The following is a 16,159-nucleotide window of genomic DNA, read 5'->3' as shown; positions in this document are numbered from 1 at the left end:
TGAACACTCGAATGCCGCCGCGTCTCGCTGGTGCATTGTTTTATCATTCCTATATGGTTTCTCCAAAGTATCCTTCCCATCATCGCTGTCGTTACCATGGTTACTTGCTTTCTACGCGGATGGGTTTAACTCCGCTTTAGGTCACCTAGAATGTTGCGAATTGTTCCAGAAACGGTATCTGCCGAAAAATGTCTCGAACAATACATACCGGCATGCAGATTTTCAAATGAGGCGCATCACTGCGCAAAGGAAAATCTTTAGGCAAGCAGATAGAATGACTCCGAACGTCCGAGATAATCCGGTGTGATCCGGACGGAAAATCATCTCGTTACCCGACCTGAAAAGTTCTGTTCGGGTAACACATCTGGAAATGTAAACATAGACGTGTAACAGGTAAACAAAGGTTCGATAGATCTGGTGGCGGTTACACAAAAGAAGATCAAATCACATTGGTGTGCTCTATCGTAGGCGATGGCGAATCGAGATCAGGAAACCGTAGTTTGGGTTCCTGATGAGGCCAAGATATTCATTCGCGGGACGCTTCTAAGGACCAAGATCGTAAAGGACAAAGGCAATCGAGACAAACAAGTCGGAGTGGTGCGGTTGTTGGAAACTAACGAGGAGAAGGAATACGCAATCTTGGATGTTTCGCCCGTAAACCCCCCCACGTTTGATAAGGTAGACGATATGTCGGAATTGACCCATTTGAACGAAGCCAGTGTTCTTTACAACCTGGAAAACAGATATCGAGAGGATATGATATATACGTACTCAGGATTGTTCCTGGTGGCAATCAATCCCTATTGCAATTTGAAGCTTTACTCTCAGGAATATATCAATCTTTATCATGGTTCCCCTAGGGAGGATAACAAGCCCCACATCTTTGCAATTGCCGAAGAAGCGTATCAGAGGCTGTTATCAGACAAGCGAGATCAATCGATACTGGTCACTGGTGAGTCAGGCGCTGGGAAGACGGAAAACACAAAGAAAATTTTGCAGTATTTGGCGTCGATTACATCAGAGGACAAGCTGATTTCCTCGGGTTCCGAGAGTTTTGAGCTGAAGATTTTGCAGAGCAATCCGATCCTTGAGTCTTTTGGTAATTCCCAAACAGTTCGCAATAACAATTCTTCTCGATTTGGTAAGTTTATCAAGATTGAATTTGATGAGAGAGGTAAGATCAACGGAGCACATATCGAATGGTATCTGCTTGAAAAATCGAGGATAGTTCATCAAAACCCTTTGGAGAGAAACTATCACATCTTTTATCAACTATTATCCGGTCTTTCATCGCAAGAACTTCGAAAGCTGGAGCTAGATTCTAGATCAATCACGGAATATCGATATTTGCGTAATTCCAATGCATCCATACCAGGCGTTGATGATTCTCAAAACCTCCAAGAGTTATTGACAGCATTCAAAATCGTGGGATTCGACAACGACGAAGTATTCGAAATTTTTAAGATCATCTCTATCATTCTCCACATAGGCAATGTTGAATTTGTCTCTGAGAAAACCGAGCAAGCATCAATTAAGAACGATCTAACAAGGTTATGCAAACTTTTAGGCGTTTCTGAAGCTGACTTAAAAGCGGCTATTTTGAAACCAAAGTCAAAGGCTGGAAAAGAATGGGTTTCACAGTCAAAGAACGCAGCACAAGCCCGTTTCATTTTAAACTCTCTGTCAAGATCTCTTTACGAAAAGCTGTTTGCTTCCATTGTGGCAAGGATCAATAGAAGTCTTGACCACGGTTCCATGACAGCAAATTTTATCGGACTGCTGGATATTGCGGGTTTCGAGATTTTCAATTTCAATTCATTTGAGCAGCTGTGCATCAATTACACAAATGAAAGGTTACAACAATTTTTCAATCATTACATGTTCGTTTTAGAGCAAAATGAGTATTTGAAAGAAAATATTCAATGGGATTATATTGATTATGGTAAGGATTTGCAGTCAACGATCAACCTAATAGAGCAAAGGGGACCTGTAACTGGTATCTTGCCGTTGTTAGACGAAGAATCCATACTTCCAAAATCAACTGATGAGACATTCTTTTCGAAATTGATGTCTACCTGGGATCAGAATTCTTCCAAATTCAAGCGCTCAAAAAATCCAGCATGTTTCGTATTGACACATTATGCCGGAGACGTCGAATATAATATCGATGGCTGGCTTTCAAAAAACAAGGATCCTATAAGTGACAACCTGCTTAACGTCCTCAAGGCTTCGAGCAATCAGCTCGTTAAGGCCTTCTTTGACGACGCGCAAAACAAACGAGGAGGGTCATTTAGGACTAGTTCTGCGCGCCATAGGGAGCAGCTTAATTCGTTGCTTGATCAGCTCTCATCTACACAACCACATTTCGCTCGCTGTATTATTCCAAACAATAAGAAGAAATCCAAGGACTTTGATAGACGTCTCATTTTGGAACAATTGCGTTGTAATGGTGTTCTGGAAGGTATTAGAATTGCTCGTGAAGGTTATCCTAATCGTATCTTTTTCAAAGAGTTCTTCCAGAGGTATAAACTCTTATCTAATGACTTCGCAATCTCGAATAACTCGAAAAAGAACTGCGAATTTTTACTATCTTCTTTGCATTTGGACCCAAGTATTTACAAAGTTGGGAGCACTAAGTTGTTTTTTAAAGCTGGAGTACTGGCAGAACTCGAGACCAAGAAAGAAAAGATCATCGATCAAATACTTGTGAAGCTTACCTCTCAGGTACGAGCTTATCAAGTTAGAAATGGGACAGAGAGAAAACTGAAACAACTCACGGCAGCCAGAGTATTAGGGAATTCCTTCAGAATTTATAATAAGCTGCTGGAAAATCCATGGTATAACTTATACTTGAAGATCAAACCACTTCTGTCATCTTGCCAAGATATTGCGAAAACGAAACGAATAGCTGAGCAAGTCAAAACTTTGGAGGCGAAGGTGCAAGAAATCGAAGGGGAACGAGACTATTTTAAAAATCAGAACGTTTCGAAGTCCAAAGAACTCGAGGAACTTCACGTTTTACTAACAACTGAAAAAAAGAACCTTGAAGCCCAGCTGAGGCAATTGACTGAAGCAAAGGATCGCTACATTAGTCTACAAGGAAAATTAGAAGAAGCTGATGAGCAGATAAAGAAATATGAAGAAGAGAAAGCTGAAATGCAAAAACTGCACGAAATTGCAATTTCTGAAGTGTCAAGGATAAAACGAATGTCTGACGAAGACGAAGCTAAGTTGAACCAACTGCAAGAGGACAAACGTTCGCTTCAGACAAGGGTCAAGGAGCTTGAGCGCACCATAGCTGAGAAGGAACAGATAATTACGGCATTATCAGAGGCGAAACAAAAACTTGACAGAGACGTAGATCAATTGAAGAACGTCGAATCAGCAAAACAAGATGAGATCAATAATTTGAAGCAGAAATTGAATAACTCGGAACAGAATTTAGATAGCAAGTTGGCAACCCTGGAGAAGAATTGTAATGCAGCGATGGGTCGGTTACAAGCGCTAGTCTCCGAAAATAACGATCTACGCCAACGGCTCAATGTGTTAGAGAAGGAAAAGCAAGGAGCTAGCCGCGATTTGAAGGCCCGTGAGAGTGATCTTCATAGATTGGAGAGTAAAGTCAAGTCACTCCAAGAGGAGCTTAATACTATATCCAGCCGAAGAGATTATACGGTAGCAGAGCATGCAAAAGTTGTCAGCGAGCTTAAATCTACAAGGGCTCACGCATCGTCTCTAAAAATCACAATACAGGAGCTGGAAAAAAAATGTGAGCAATTACAGAAACAATCTACCGACGTCAAGGTCCAGGGCGAGAAGAATGGAAACGAAAATACTGCTATCAAGGACTTGAAACGAAGGCTAGCGGAAGAAATCTCTTTGAATCGCTATTTGAATCAGAAAATCTCTACTCATGTAACGGACGGTAGAATCTCCAAAGAGACAGAGAACGGTCCCATTTTGTCTCATGACAGCCAAAATGAGAATTTGATAAGAAATGAAGACTTGAGGATACACTTGAAGCAACTCAACAGAAAACTGGACGAGGCCATCGAGGAGAAAAAAGATTTGCTTTCCAGACTGAGATTCACGGAAACGCGGCTAGCATCTTCCTCATTCGACTCCCAAATTGCTCATAGCCAGGTGAAGACATTGAAAAAGATTATTTGGGACGCAAAGCTTCCGGTGAACCTTGAAGCCGAACTCGGGCAGCTGAAACCTTCAGAGATTAATACCGAGAAACTCCTTTTAGAAGTGGATCATTTGAAGCGACAATTAGAACTTGAGACAAAATCACGCTATGACGCGGAGAATGTAGCCGCGGCGCTACATAGTAAATTCACCCAGATCCAAAGGTCAGAATCATCCCACGATATCTACAGGCTTAAATATGAGGCAAGCGAAGAGCGTGCCAAATCACTAGAAAACAGACTTCGCTCCTTTCCATTGAGGGACAAAACAAACACATCAGGAGATATTTTCATTAACCGTGAAAGCGTTTCTAAATACGCTGATGAAGTACGGTTTCATAAGTTGGAAAACTACAAATTGCAGGAAATACTGGCCGATACGGAGAAAAAGCTAGCAGCTTTGAATCGTGAAGCTAAGCAATCTAGTGCAAAAGAAAGCTTATTATCAGAGCAAATCGAGAGATTACAGAAGGACCTTGAAGCGACTGAACGACAAAATGAGCTGATGACAGTTACAGTAAAGCAGCAAAAACATCAATACGAGAGTTGTCTGAATGATTTACATATCAATGAGGCAAGATCGAGAGAGTATTTACATAACTTGCAGGAAGCTGAAGCTGATGTCCAAAACATGGCCGAGGTGATCGAGAAATTAAAAATCCAAATCAAGCAAAAAGATAGGCAACTGTGGGAAAGCGATACTGAAAGAAGTAATCTTGATATCCAGCTGCAGGAAACTCTGCTCGAACTAAAAAAAGTGCAGGAGATCAACAAGGTTTTGAACGAAGATCTACGGCATTTAAAAGAACGCCTGGCTCAGGAAGAAGACAACTCACGCTACTTTGATGAAATCGATAACCTAAAGCAGCAAATCAACTTATATATGAAGAGCGAGACAGACCTCAAAAAGGAGGTTGCAGCATTGAAGTACGATTTGCAAACTGCATCCAACGACTGTGAGGCCAAAATAAGTGACTTATTGAGTCAAATAAACCACTACGAAAAACTGGTAGGCAAATTGAGTGACGCGAAAAATGCTGCTGATGCGACAGAAGACGGTCTAAGCAAGGAATTGAATGCAGCCAAAGAGCACGTCAGAACGATTACCACAAATTTGGATGTGCTTTCAGCGCAGAAATCACATCTGGAGCAGGAAATTGAACGGCTGAAGCAGCAGTATCAAAGCACCAGCGAAGCACTAGAGAAAGTTTCCGGCGAGAAGAGCGATCTTGCAGATAGAGTCAAATATCTTGAAGAGACGTCAAGGTTGTATGGAGAGCAGGACAAGAGGAACGAGTCTTTAGTGAAGCAATTGCACAGCGATGTTGATACACTAAAGAAGTATTTGAAGGAGGAGAAACAGAAAAACATCGATCTTTATGAGGAGAACCAATCTGAGGTAAAAAAGAACTCTCTGCTTTCTAGCAAAATAGATGATTTAACAGCCCAGCTAGCAGACTCCTCTGAAAAAGAGGCATGGTTATCTAGAATTCACGAACTCGAAACTCTTGTTTCCAGCGAATCTGAACTGAAATATGAGGAAAAGAAGAAAACAAGAAACCTTGAACGAATAATCGAGGAACTGAATCGCAAGAGTTCTTCCGACGCTCAAAATCTTGAAGCAGCAAAAGAGGGTAAGAAAAAAACCGAGGAACAACTCCTACAATACGTTGAGCAGATCAGCATGATGGAAAGACGTATTGCCCAGCAGGAGTTAACTTTGAGAAAAACTGTCCGAGATAACACTAATTTACAGGAAAAAATAGAAGATCAAGAAAAGGAATCCTTATATTGGAGGCAAAAATACGAGTCATTGGCAGGCGCTAAATGAGAGCTTATTCGCCGCTCGAGCGAATTTGATGCATAAAATCCCAGATCAGCGTTGGATTCTCAACGTTTTATATACAGGGAGGTGGAGACTATTATACCTCCATTTTAGGAGATACTAAGTGGGATGGCACACGCACGACTGTGTGCCACCTTTGTATCATGTATAGTAGAATAATGACATTTTTCATTTCATGTTTAAAACCACCTTGATTTTTTAATTGTACTTTTCGTGTCTGAGAGTCTGGTGGAGTTGCCCAAACCGAATTCCGTTAACTGGGCTTGTACATCTCCAAACAATTCCCTTTGACCTTGCATTACAATTGTAGCCTTTCCACTCGAAGCAGGATTATTGTTTACTTTACCAGTGAAGACAGTTTCTGCCACACGAGAAATATCCTGAGGTGTCAACTTCTCGACATTAGCGATCATTTCTTGTATTGGGACCTTGCGTCCGTGAAGTTGAACTTGCCTTCCCATGTCTTCCAGTTCTACCAACTTTGATTCGAGATTCATCAAAAGGGACGATTTCAGTTGATTCTTGGCACGAGAAACCTCTTCCTCTGTTAATCTCAATTTTTCATTAGCAAACGTATTAGTAAACTGTTCCAAAGCGACCCTGACAGCTTCAGAAGCAGCTTGCGGTATGCACGACACTGATATACCAAAGATACCTGAGTCCGAGTATGAGTGATTGAATGCAACGCAGTTTTCGATAAAGTAATACTGGTTCAATACGTGGGTGTACAATCGGGAGTACATGCCCTTACCAGGGCCGCCTGCACTGAATGAGCCGCCTCCTCCAAGCAGGGTTTGCAAAGTGGCCAGAGCGTAGATGTCCGGATGATCAATGGGCAGCCCTTCAAAACCAATTTGAATATGTGCTAGTTCTGGCAAGTTTCCGAAGACAGGCCCAGGTGGGATGCAAGTCTCGCCACCGGTATATATGGAGGGTACATGGTTTCTTGGAGGATGACTAGATTCCCAGTCACCGAAGTATTTCTCAGCATATTGCACAGCCAAGTCGTGTGGCACGCCCACAAAAGCCGCAACGGTATTTGCCGGTGTGTATAGCTTGTTCTTGTAATCCATCAAGTAATACCTCGAGATCGAAGGTACCAATTCTCGGGGGCAAATTAACGGCGAGCCCAAAGTCTCTCCAGAGTAGGCCGTTGTATGCAAAAGCTCCGGCAGTGCCAACTCCGGCTTTAGCCAGATCTCGTCAATCTCGTACTGAGCGGTCAATTTTTGTTCAGCCAACTCTTCCTGCGTAATTTTGGGGTATCTGACTGTTTCACACATCAGGTTGAGCATCTTTTCCACATCTTGATTGAAAACAGACGCCTGATACATCATCGTCTCTCTCGAAGACGTACACTGATAGTTACCACCGAGCAATTCCAAAGTTTCTGCAAACGTTCTGCCGTCTATGTTTTTCGTAGATTTGAAGGCCAGTCGATCAAGTATATGAGTGCAGCCTTTGCAGTTTCTCGATTCAAACCGTGAGCCTGCTCCAACGTACAGACCCAGAGCGCTGAAATGGCCCGGCTCACCCGATGTAGCAACTTTCAATCCGTTTGGTAGCTTCGACAGCTGGAAAGTGCTGCTACTCAGCTTCGAGAATGCTCTCTTGGTAGCGTTTCTCAGCATTATGATAATCCCAGTCTTTACCTACTCACTTTTGACCAAATGTACCCGAAATTGGCCGGTTTTTTCAGCTAATTCTCACGATTCCCTTCCAAAATATGAATAGTTCCAGCAGATCAGGATCCAGATGTCACCAGTACTCCAAACGGCCGATTTCCATGGCCTTATTCAAGCTTCAAATTCATTATAACTTGGCTTTTTCAACTAAGAACTTAACTATTACCTGATTGAGACAACTGTATCCCTTTCGGGACATATGTCTCAAAAAGGAAATTTATTGACGTTTGAAGTGATTTGAAAAATATCGAGATTTTGGCAATTTGAAGCTTCATCTCGAGCTAAACTATGAGTCAAATGTCAACTTTAGGATCAGTATCGTTGGTTTCTGGCTCTTCTGCAGCTCCAAGATTAGCGTCTGAGTAGTCAACTTTGCTATAATGACTCGCTCCTTCAAGATTACAGTTCCCGCTTCATCCGCGAATATCGGTCCAGGTTACGATGTGCTTGGGATCGGCCTTTCGTTGTTTCTAGAGTTGGAAGTGTCAATTGATCCCAAGCAAGCTCACGAGACAAATGAGGATGCCAACAACTGTAAGTTGAGTTATACACCTGAGAGTGAGGGCTACGACTCAGTGCCCTTGCAGTCTGACGCCAATTTGATCACCAGAACGGCACTGTACGTTCTACGCTGCAACAATATAAGAAGTTTCCCATGCGGGACCAAGGTGCGAGTGCATAATCCGATCCCGCTGGGACGCGGTCTTGGCTCGTCGGGCGCAGCGGTGGTCGCCGGTGTGATGCTTGGTTGCGAAGTTGGCAAATTGAACTACTCGAAGCAAAGGATGTTGGATTACTGTTTGATGATCGAGCGCCATCCAGACAACATCACCGCCGCCATGATGGGTGGTTTCTGCGGCTCTTTCTTGCGAGACTTGACGCCACAGGAAGTCGAGAGACGTGAAATTCCGCTAAGCGAAGTGTTGCCTGAGCCGAGCGGTGGCGAGGACACCGGATTGATCCCGCCATTGCCACCTACCGACATCGGCAGACATGTCAAATATCAGTGGAACCCCAAGATCAAGTGCATTGCGATCATTCCAGCGTTCGAGCTCTCGACCGCAGACTCGAGAGGCGTGCTGCCAAAGGCCTACACCACGCCAGATGTCGTCTTCAATCTGCAGAGGCTTGCAGTCTTGACCACCGCATTGACAATGGATCCTCCAAACCCTGACTTGATCTACCCGGCAATGCAAGACCGCGTGCACCAACCATACAGAAAGACCTTGATCCCGGGACTAACCGAGATCCTGTCGAGCGTCACCCCCTCCACTTACCCAGGCTTGCTCGGCATATGTCTCTCTGGCGCTGGTCCCACGATCCTTGCTGTCGCCACAGAGAACTTCGAAGACATTGCCCTGGAGATCATCAACAGATTTGCCAAGAAGAACGTCCAGTGCGCTTGGAAGCTGCTGGACCCTGCTTACGACGGCGCAACAGTCGAAGAACTTTAGACATCGTTTAGATAGAATTGACGTACAAATACAAACGCCCAAACCAGACTATGAGAATCCTGAACCTTCGTTTTATTTACTGACACTTGTCGAATATTCGGTATTATCTGTCGCCAGGTGGGTTACCCGGTCTGTCGCAGCTAAGCTGGCTGCAATAACCTAAGTTATTGAAGGAATCCCATAATACAGGGTAGAGAAGATCAAGATGCCACAGGAATCTAGCCTCTGGAGGAGTTCTGTGGATCTAGGAGGTTGCGTTCGAGATGGTGGTCCTAAAGGAGTCGAAAGATGATTCTTTAGTGGGAAAATTTTCGTTCTGGAAATTTGTAAATTGGCTCATACTGACTGTGGTGCTAATCTATGTGTTCTATAAGGTATTCACGGGACACGGTACGGACATCAACATTGGGAAGTTCTTAGCTAGATCTTCGCCTTACATGTGGGCTAATTTGGGTATTGGCTTTTGCATAGGACTGAGTGTTGTCGGGGCTGCATGGGGTATCTTTATCACCGGGTCCTCGATCATTGGTGCAGGTGTGCGTGCTCCTAGAATTACTACCAAGAATCTTATCTCTATCATTTTCTGTGAGGTTGTGGCCATCTATGGTTTGATCATCGCGATTGTGTTTTCCTCCAAGCTGACTGTAGCGTCTTCCGAGACCTTGTTGTCGAAATCGAACTTATACACCGGTTACTCATTGTTTTGGGCTGGTATCACAGTCGGTGTCTCGAATTTGATTTGCGGTGTGGCAGTCGGCATAACGGGTGCCACTGCGGCTGTGTCAGATGCAGCCGATTCTTCGTTGTTTGTCAAGATCTTGGTCATTGAGATTTTTGGCTCTATCCTGGGTTTACTGGGCCTGATTGTCGGTCTGCTGATGGCTGCCAAAGCTGGAGACTTTCAATGATACAACGACAGCATCTATGTACATTTCTATAAAGGCACTCTCGTTATACGTATTCGAGAGAAGAAGAAATCTGATTATTCAAGTTTCGTTGCAGTATTTATTATAATTTACAGAGCGGAAGATTATGCATACACGATATCAGTATTACTCCTCCTTTTCATAGTCGGGATTCTTTCTCAGAATGACAACGCCTTCGATGTGGCTTGTGTAGCTGATGTATTCGTCGGTCTCTAGCTCTGCTCTTTCGCCGTGGTTGAGGAGAACTGGGGTGGATTGGGTAATCCAGCCAGTTATGGTCTTTGGTTTACCCGCCTGGCCCACCGTGTCGACTGCTTGCCCGACACGCACGTTAACCTTAATAGGTTCACCCTCCTCGTTGAGCGTCAGGATGAACTTGGGTCTCACAGCACTGTTCATCATGTAGAACAGCTGGTGATGTTCCAACATGAAGCTTGGAGAAACTAGGCCGACCAAAACAGTAAGTAAAGATGCCAATGCCACTTTATTCAGCACGCTGGCGTCGTTGAACATATCGAGTGTCATCGTACCCTTACCCATGTGAACTAAACCCTGAGCGATTCTCGTGATGAATAGCGCGTCTTGTTCACGAGAATAGTAGCTAGCCAGTTGTCTCAGCAACTGGGCTAATCTAGCATTGTTCGTACCGGCACCGCACAAACCCATAGCGAATATAGAGTTCATAGACACGTTCAGATCAGCATCGTGCGAATAACGGGATAATGAATCAAAGACCTTCATTTGTGGATCAGCAACGGAGACAAGACCCATTGCCAATGGAACCATGCTACGAATCTGCTCGTTACCATAATGCATCAGATGACTGAAATGACGCAAAGACATTTCCTTTCCGATATCCTCGCCCAGTGCAATCATCGCAATACCCAAGACAGCATATGATGCCTCGTCAGCTATGACTCGATTTTTTTCGTCAGCATCATCGCCTGCTTCTTCTCCTTCAGTGGCCTCTTCAGTTTCTTCGGTTTTCTTAACTTCCTCATTAGCGCCTTCTTCGCCGCTGTCGGCCTGCATATCATGATCAGCTGGTGTCTTCTTTTCCTCGGCATTGGTCTGATCATTTAAAAAGTCACTAATCGCATTAGCCTGAGCAGTTTCATCCTCCTCTTCGGCATCCTCAGCATTTTCTTTCTTAGAAGCCTTCGGGGTTAAACGATGCAGAAGATCTTGGATCAATAACACATCACCTGTCCCCGCATATGCAGAGGCGCTTACTAAGACCTCTATGGCAGACGTCATAGGGTGCTCAATCGCGCTTATCGTCTCTAAGACATCATCGACTTGCTCACCTTGGCCCATATACACTATACCTAACGCCAAAGTTAGGAAGCGAACCCATTCAGCTTTTAAATCTCCACTTGAACGCTCCAGGAAATTGTCCATGATCGATGCAGTGATATCGCCGTTACAAGTACCGACAAATATGTGAGCTAACGCCAAGGAAGCGATAGCGGACGTCTCTAGTGGTAGTGAAGTATCGGCAGCAATCGGTAGCAGCAACCCAAGTACTTCCTCATTTCTGCTGCCGGCAAAGGCTATACCGAGACCTAGGATGGCAGCCGAGCTGATACTAGTATTTGAGTTTGTAACGTAATCCTGAAGCAACAGCAAAGCTGGTTCGACATCCCCATCGTGAACACCACATGCAGAAATACCAATACCAAGCAAGGCACCAGCCTTGACCTCTGGTTCTTCCAAATATAGATATTTGTCTAATTGCTGTAGACCATCCAAGTTCCATTGGAAAATGGAACCAATGCTAGCCACAGCCGAAGTCATACCGCCCCCCTTTGTCTTGTAGATCCAATTATCGTTGTCGACAATCATTTTATCATTACAGTATCCCAGGTTAATATAACCATTTACAAAAGCGGCTGCCAGATTTTGCTGCGCTGAATCTAAGCCTGTACCTGAGAACACTGATTTTGAGCTATCCAAATGACTCTTGTAGATATCCTCTGGAACCTTAGGGACAGTCAAATTCAGTTCCTTGGCAAGGTATAAAAAGTGCTCCGACAACTTTGTGTTACCGATAATATCTTGAACCGATTCGTATTCGAACGACGATTTCTGGAAGGACAAAATATATGCAAGCTGTTTGTGGACAACAGCGTCTGAGGTGGCATCAAAAACAGCTCTAACAAGGGACTCGTCTCCCAATCTGATAGCCAAGCAAAGCGCTTCGGTTAATTGATTTTCCCTCAGGTATATTGAGTAGGCTGTCTGTAGGAAAGTAACATCCTCAGGTGGTGGCAGCAGAGGTACGCATGCCACCATGTACTGGCACACTCTTTCGTAGGTATTTTCATCAGTGAACTGGGGCAGTTTGTTAATAGCTTCGATCTCAAGTAGTAGATCCACGGCATCTGTTTCACCATTGTGTTTCATAAAGTAAGGAACAATTTCCAGTGATAAGTCAAGTATTTCACCCTTGGAGAATTTTTGTGAAGTCCATTTACTGCTCTCGCCCTCCAATTCCTCGGAGTTCTCCTTTGTTGAGCCGTCTTTCTCCATCTGGTCGTTATATACTTCTCCAATCTCCAATGCCAAATGACGAATGTACTCATGACCCCAGCTCTCAATGTTTTTGGCGCCAGCGAGAAGCGCATATCGCAAAGAGTCGTGCTTCTCATTGTCAGAGTAAGTCATCGCCAATACAGATAAAACCTCTGCAAGAGACGCCTTCAAAGCCCCATCACTCCATTTATCATATAGCCCGCACAGACTGGGATAGAACGGCCGTAGAAATTTCAATGGCTTAGGTACGGCCGTCATTGAGCTCGTCGAGCTTTTGATCGATTCTTTCAACTCATTCAAAGATGGTTCATACAAACTTTTATCATCTCCCTTTAACTTTTCAACTAATTGCTCCAAATTAGTCTTGAGTTTGAGGTCCTCATCCGACAGTTGTTCCTCTTCTTCCTTGTTGTTGTCCTTACGCGGCTTCTCCTCCTTGGAAAGATGTGCAACTTGTTCGTGAGCCTCCTCCTCTCTTCTATCAGCCTCTTCCACCATTCTTGAGTCTTTGAAGATGGGCAATTCACTCTGGAACTAATGCTTATGGAATATACTCTGGTCTAGGATCCCTTTGTATTACTGTCTTTTGCCACCGAGTATATAAATATCGTTCTGTACGAAAATATCAAATAAACCGATGATTAAGCTCAACTAATTGGCAGTAAGAGGCGGTTCGAGCCTCATTTGCGGACAATAGCAGGTCTCAACCTTGCTGGAAGCAGCTCAATCGATGAACTGCCCCGTGTAGGCGAGTTTGGCCCACGAAAGTAGCTTGTCGTAGACAATAGTGTTGGCATTATGGTATCTGATGCTGTGGTCGGAATCTGGGAAGACCTGTACGTCATAGTTCTCGACAGAGTGCAAGTCGAGCAGATCTAAGAACTTTAGGGAGTTTTGGAAATGAACATTATCATCCCCGGTTCCGTGCATCAATAGGAATCTCTTGGCATGCGCAATCGCCGTTACGTTCGCAACACTGGCCATCTCATAGCCTTCGGGATTCTCCTGTGGGGTGTGCATGTATCTCTCAGTGTAAACCGAATCGTAGAACCTCCAGTCAGTTACTGGGGCCACTGCCATTCCGTACTTGAAATGCGTGCCAGCGTCCTTCTCGAGAGTTTTCAGCGTTAAGTAGCCGCCGTATGACCAGCCGAACAGGGAAATCTTGTCAGCATCGACATAGCTTCTAGCGCCGTACTGGGCAGCAGCAGATATTTGATCGCGCGCTTCGTAATCGCCAAGTCTGTCGCGAACTAAAGACCTGAAGTGCGTGCCTTTCAACCCGGTTCCACGGCCGTCTACTACTACCACAATTGCGTCCAGCTGGGAAGCGATCACCTCATTGAAACCTATTGCAAAATTCTGCAAAACCTGTTGCGAGTTTGGCCCGCCGTATGCATAAAAGAAGACTGGATAATAGTCCTTCTTTGTCTCATTAAAGTCATTGGGCAGAATCTCGTATGAATTCACTACTACGTCATCACCGTTATCGTCGGCCCCAAGATTTAGCTCTTGGAACTTCTTGCAAGGAACCGCATATTTACGGAGTACTTCCTTTAATTCTTGGTTCTTCTCCAGATAGTACAGGGTCTTGCCAATCACATTTCCAGCTACTACTTTATCGGTTTTCAATGACCTTAAATCCACAATTTTCTGATACGGAATACCGGGACCTTTGTAGGTAATTAGGGCGAATCTGCCACCTGCAGAAAAGGAAGCATCGTAAACTCCGCTTTTCGATGTATCAGTCACCTCGATCAGCTTCTTTGGTTCAGCTAAATTAACCGCATATAAATGTCTTTCAGTAGATGACTTTTTCGTCCCAAAAAAATAGACAATGTTCATTTCATAATCAAACGCAGCTGGTCCATTAACGACTTCCCATTTACCTTCTGTCAAAGCCCTTGGTTCCGTATCATTTGCTGGAGAGAAGTAAACGAGATGATTGAATCCGTTGATCGGCATTACATCGACGTATCCATCAGAATGTCTGCCGCTTGATACATTCTGTGGAACGTACAATGTATTATGCGTAATTTCCCACCAGCCGCCATCGGAGGATGTTTTCCTCACCTGTTCTGAACTTCTTGTGGATACATTGACAAAGAAAACCGTTAGTGTATCAGAAGAGCGGTCAGTTGTTTTTGTGATCAGTTTTGACTCGCCAACCCAAGTCACTTCCGTGACAAGAAGAGATGACTCGGGATCTTTCTCGTCATAGCCCAGATCTACAGAATACGCATAACCATCCTTAAGGTCATAGATCCAAAGCCCGACTTTAGGGTTAGGGGTCCCACTTTTCGGGTACTTGATGCTTCGAAGTTGTGAATACACATCCTCATCAGACTGCACGTAGTAAGGTATGACAAATTCACCAACTGCGGTTTCGTCTATCTTATAGAACGCAAAATAGTCACCCTTGGGAGACCACCATAACGCCCTGTCGTCTTCTAGGACTTCTTCCTCGTACACCCAATCTGGTCTGCCGTTGAAAACCTGAGAGCTACCATCATCTGTGACCCTTCTCACTGTTCGGCGATCCTTGCAAGAATAAATGTATATATCGTTATCCTGCACGTAGGCAATATCCACTGAGTTGGGTGACCAAATGGCCAGTGACAGGTTGTCACCTATTTTGTCAAATTGAGACGTGGCATTGTTGTACACAAAATACGACCCAAAGGTAGAGTGTCTCCAATTAGAAACGGTTTCAGTCCTGATAAGTAATCTAGTCAAATCCGGTGACGTCACCAACAAATCAACCTTATAGCTTTCGCCCTCGAACTTAAAGGAATTACCTTCCAAAAGTACCTGCGAGAAACCTTCATCGAATACAGATCTCACAACATGGGTTTCATTCGAAACTGTGGAAAACAGACCTTTGTCAGCAACATGCGAGTCGGGAGTGCTAATCCATTGTAATGACTTGAGGCTAGGCACGAAAGTGCCGTTTCTCACGTTTCTCAGAGAGACCTTCAAAGAGCCGTCTTCCGTGTGGGAAGAGTTCGGTACTCGATAGCCAGAATCAACGTCTTCTCCGTTGTTATTGCATCTTTCCAAATTGCTTATAGTCTTTGCAAGTAATACGGAGCCCCAGACCAGAAGAACAAGAATTACCCCTGGCTTCAGCAGTCTTTCCCATTTGTTTCCATTTCGATGCCTGAAAGTTTCGTCAGGAATTCTCTCCACGTCTCTATCTTCTCTATTCTCATCATTCGTCTCCATGGCCGATGATTCTCTTTGTACAGTCCTTCTCTTACGAGTTTTGTAGGTTAAATTCCCTAAACTCTAAGTTCTTTACCTGACTTTCTTGCGGTAGCTAGAGCCACGCGATCTTGTTGACAACACAACAACTAAGCCTATCTGGAAATGATCAGAAGGCGATCCTTGAGGACCGTTTGACCTCTGAGGCATCTGAGAGAGTGGCTCTGGCAGGGATTTAAGGAATGCAGCTGCGGGAGAAACATTTTCCAGCATGTGAATAGCAGTACCCAAGCTGTTGGTGGGTTTTTGAAAGCCCTAA

At 44.3% G+C, this 16,159-nt stretch overlaps 6 protein-coding genes across 6 annotated transcripts; 3 read left to right on the top strand and 3 right to left on the bottom strand.

Annotated features, from left to right (window-relative positions):
* Nucleotides 1-471: 471 nt before the first annotated feature.
* MYO1 (myosin 1) lies at nucleotides 472-6,021 on the top strand (the record flags this gene model as incomplete). Its single annotated transcript, XM_037284237.1, has 1 exon — nucleotides 472-6,021. The coding sequence occupies one exon, from the start codon at nucleotides 472-474 to the stop codon at nucleotides 6,019-6,021; it is 5,550 nt and encodes a 1,849-aa protein (XP_037140133.1).
* A 194-nt stretch (nucleotides 6,022-6,215) lies between these two features.
* Nucleotides 6,216-7,667, bottom strand: MAS2 (mitochondrial-processing protease subunit alpha; the record flags this gene model as incomplete). Its single annotated transcript, XM_037284236.1, has 1 exon — nucleotides 6,216-7,667. The coding sequence occupies one exon, from the start codon at nucleotides 7,665-7,667 to the stop codon at nucleotides 6,216-6,218; it is 1,452 nt and encodes a 483-aa protein (XP_037140132.1).
* Nucleotides 7,668-8,101: 434 nt separating this feature from the next.
* Nucleotides 8,102-9,175, top strand: THR1 (homoserine kinase; the record flags this gene model as incomplete). The annotated part of the gene is made up of 1 exon (XM_037284235.1): nucleotides 8,102-9,175. One exon carries the CDS (start codon nucleotides 8,102-8,104, stop codon nucleotides 9,173-9,175), a length of 1,074 nt encoding a protein of 357 aa, XP_037140131.1.
* A 263-nt stretch (nucleotides 9,176-9,438) lies between these two features.
* VMA16 (H(+)-transporting V0 sector ATPase subunit c'') lies at nucleotides 9,439-10,083 on the top strand (the record flags this gene model as incomplete). Its single annotated transcript, XM_037284234.1, has 1 exon — nucleotides 9,439-10,083. One exon carries the CDS (start codon nucleotides 9,439-9,441, stop codon nucleotides 10,081-10,083), a length of 645 nt encoding a protein of 214 aa, XP_037140130.1.
* A 144-nt stretch (nucleotides 10,084-10,227) lies between these two features.
* On the bottom strand, nucleotides 10,228-13,134 carry RPN1 (proteasome regulatory particle base subunit RPN1; the record flags this gene model as incomplete). The annotated part of the gene is made up of 1 exon (XM_037284233.1): nucleotides 10,228-13,134. The coding sequence occupies one exon, from the start codon at nucleotides 13,132-13,134 to the stop codon at nucleotides 10,228-10,230; it is 2,907 nt and encodes a 968-aa protein (XP_037140129.1).
* A 225-nt stretch (nucleotides 13,135-13,359) lies between these two features.
* Nucleotides 13,360-15,861, bottom strand: DAP2 (dipeptidyl aminopeptidase; the record flags this gene model as incomplete). Its single annotated transcript, XM_037284232.1, has 1 exon — nucleotides 13,360-15,861. One exon carries the CDS (start codon nucleotides 15,859-15,861, stop codon nucleotides 13,360-13,362), a length of 2,502 nt encoding a protein of 833 aa, XP_037140128.1.
* Nucleotides 15,862-16,159: the final 298 nt, after the last annotated feature.

The sequence above is a fragment of the Torulaspora globosa genome, chromosome 5 (genome assembly GCF_014133895.1).
Source record: "Torulaspora globosa chromosome 5, complete sequence".
In the NCBI taxonomy this organism is placed as follows: Eukaryota; Fungi; Ascomycota; class Saccharomycetes; order Saccharomycetales; family Saccharomycetaceae; genus Torulaspora; species Torulaspora globosa.
The sequence above is the reverse complement of the archived record's forward strand: the minus strand, read 5'-3'. Positions and strand labels throughout refer to the sequence as shown.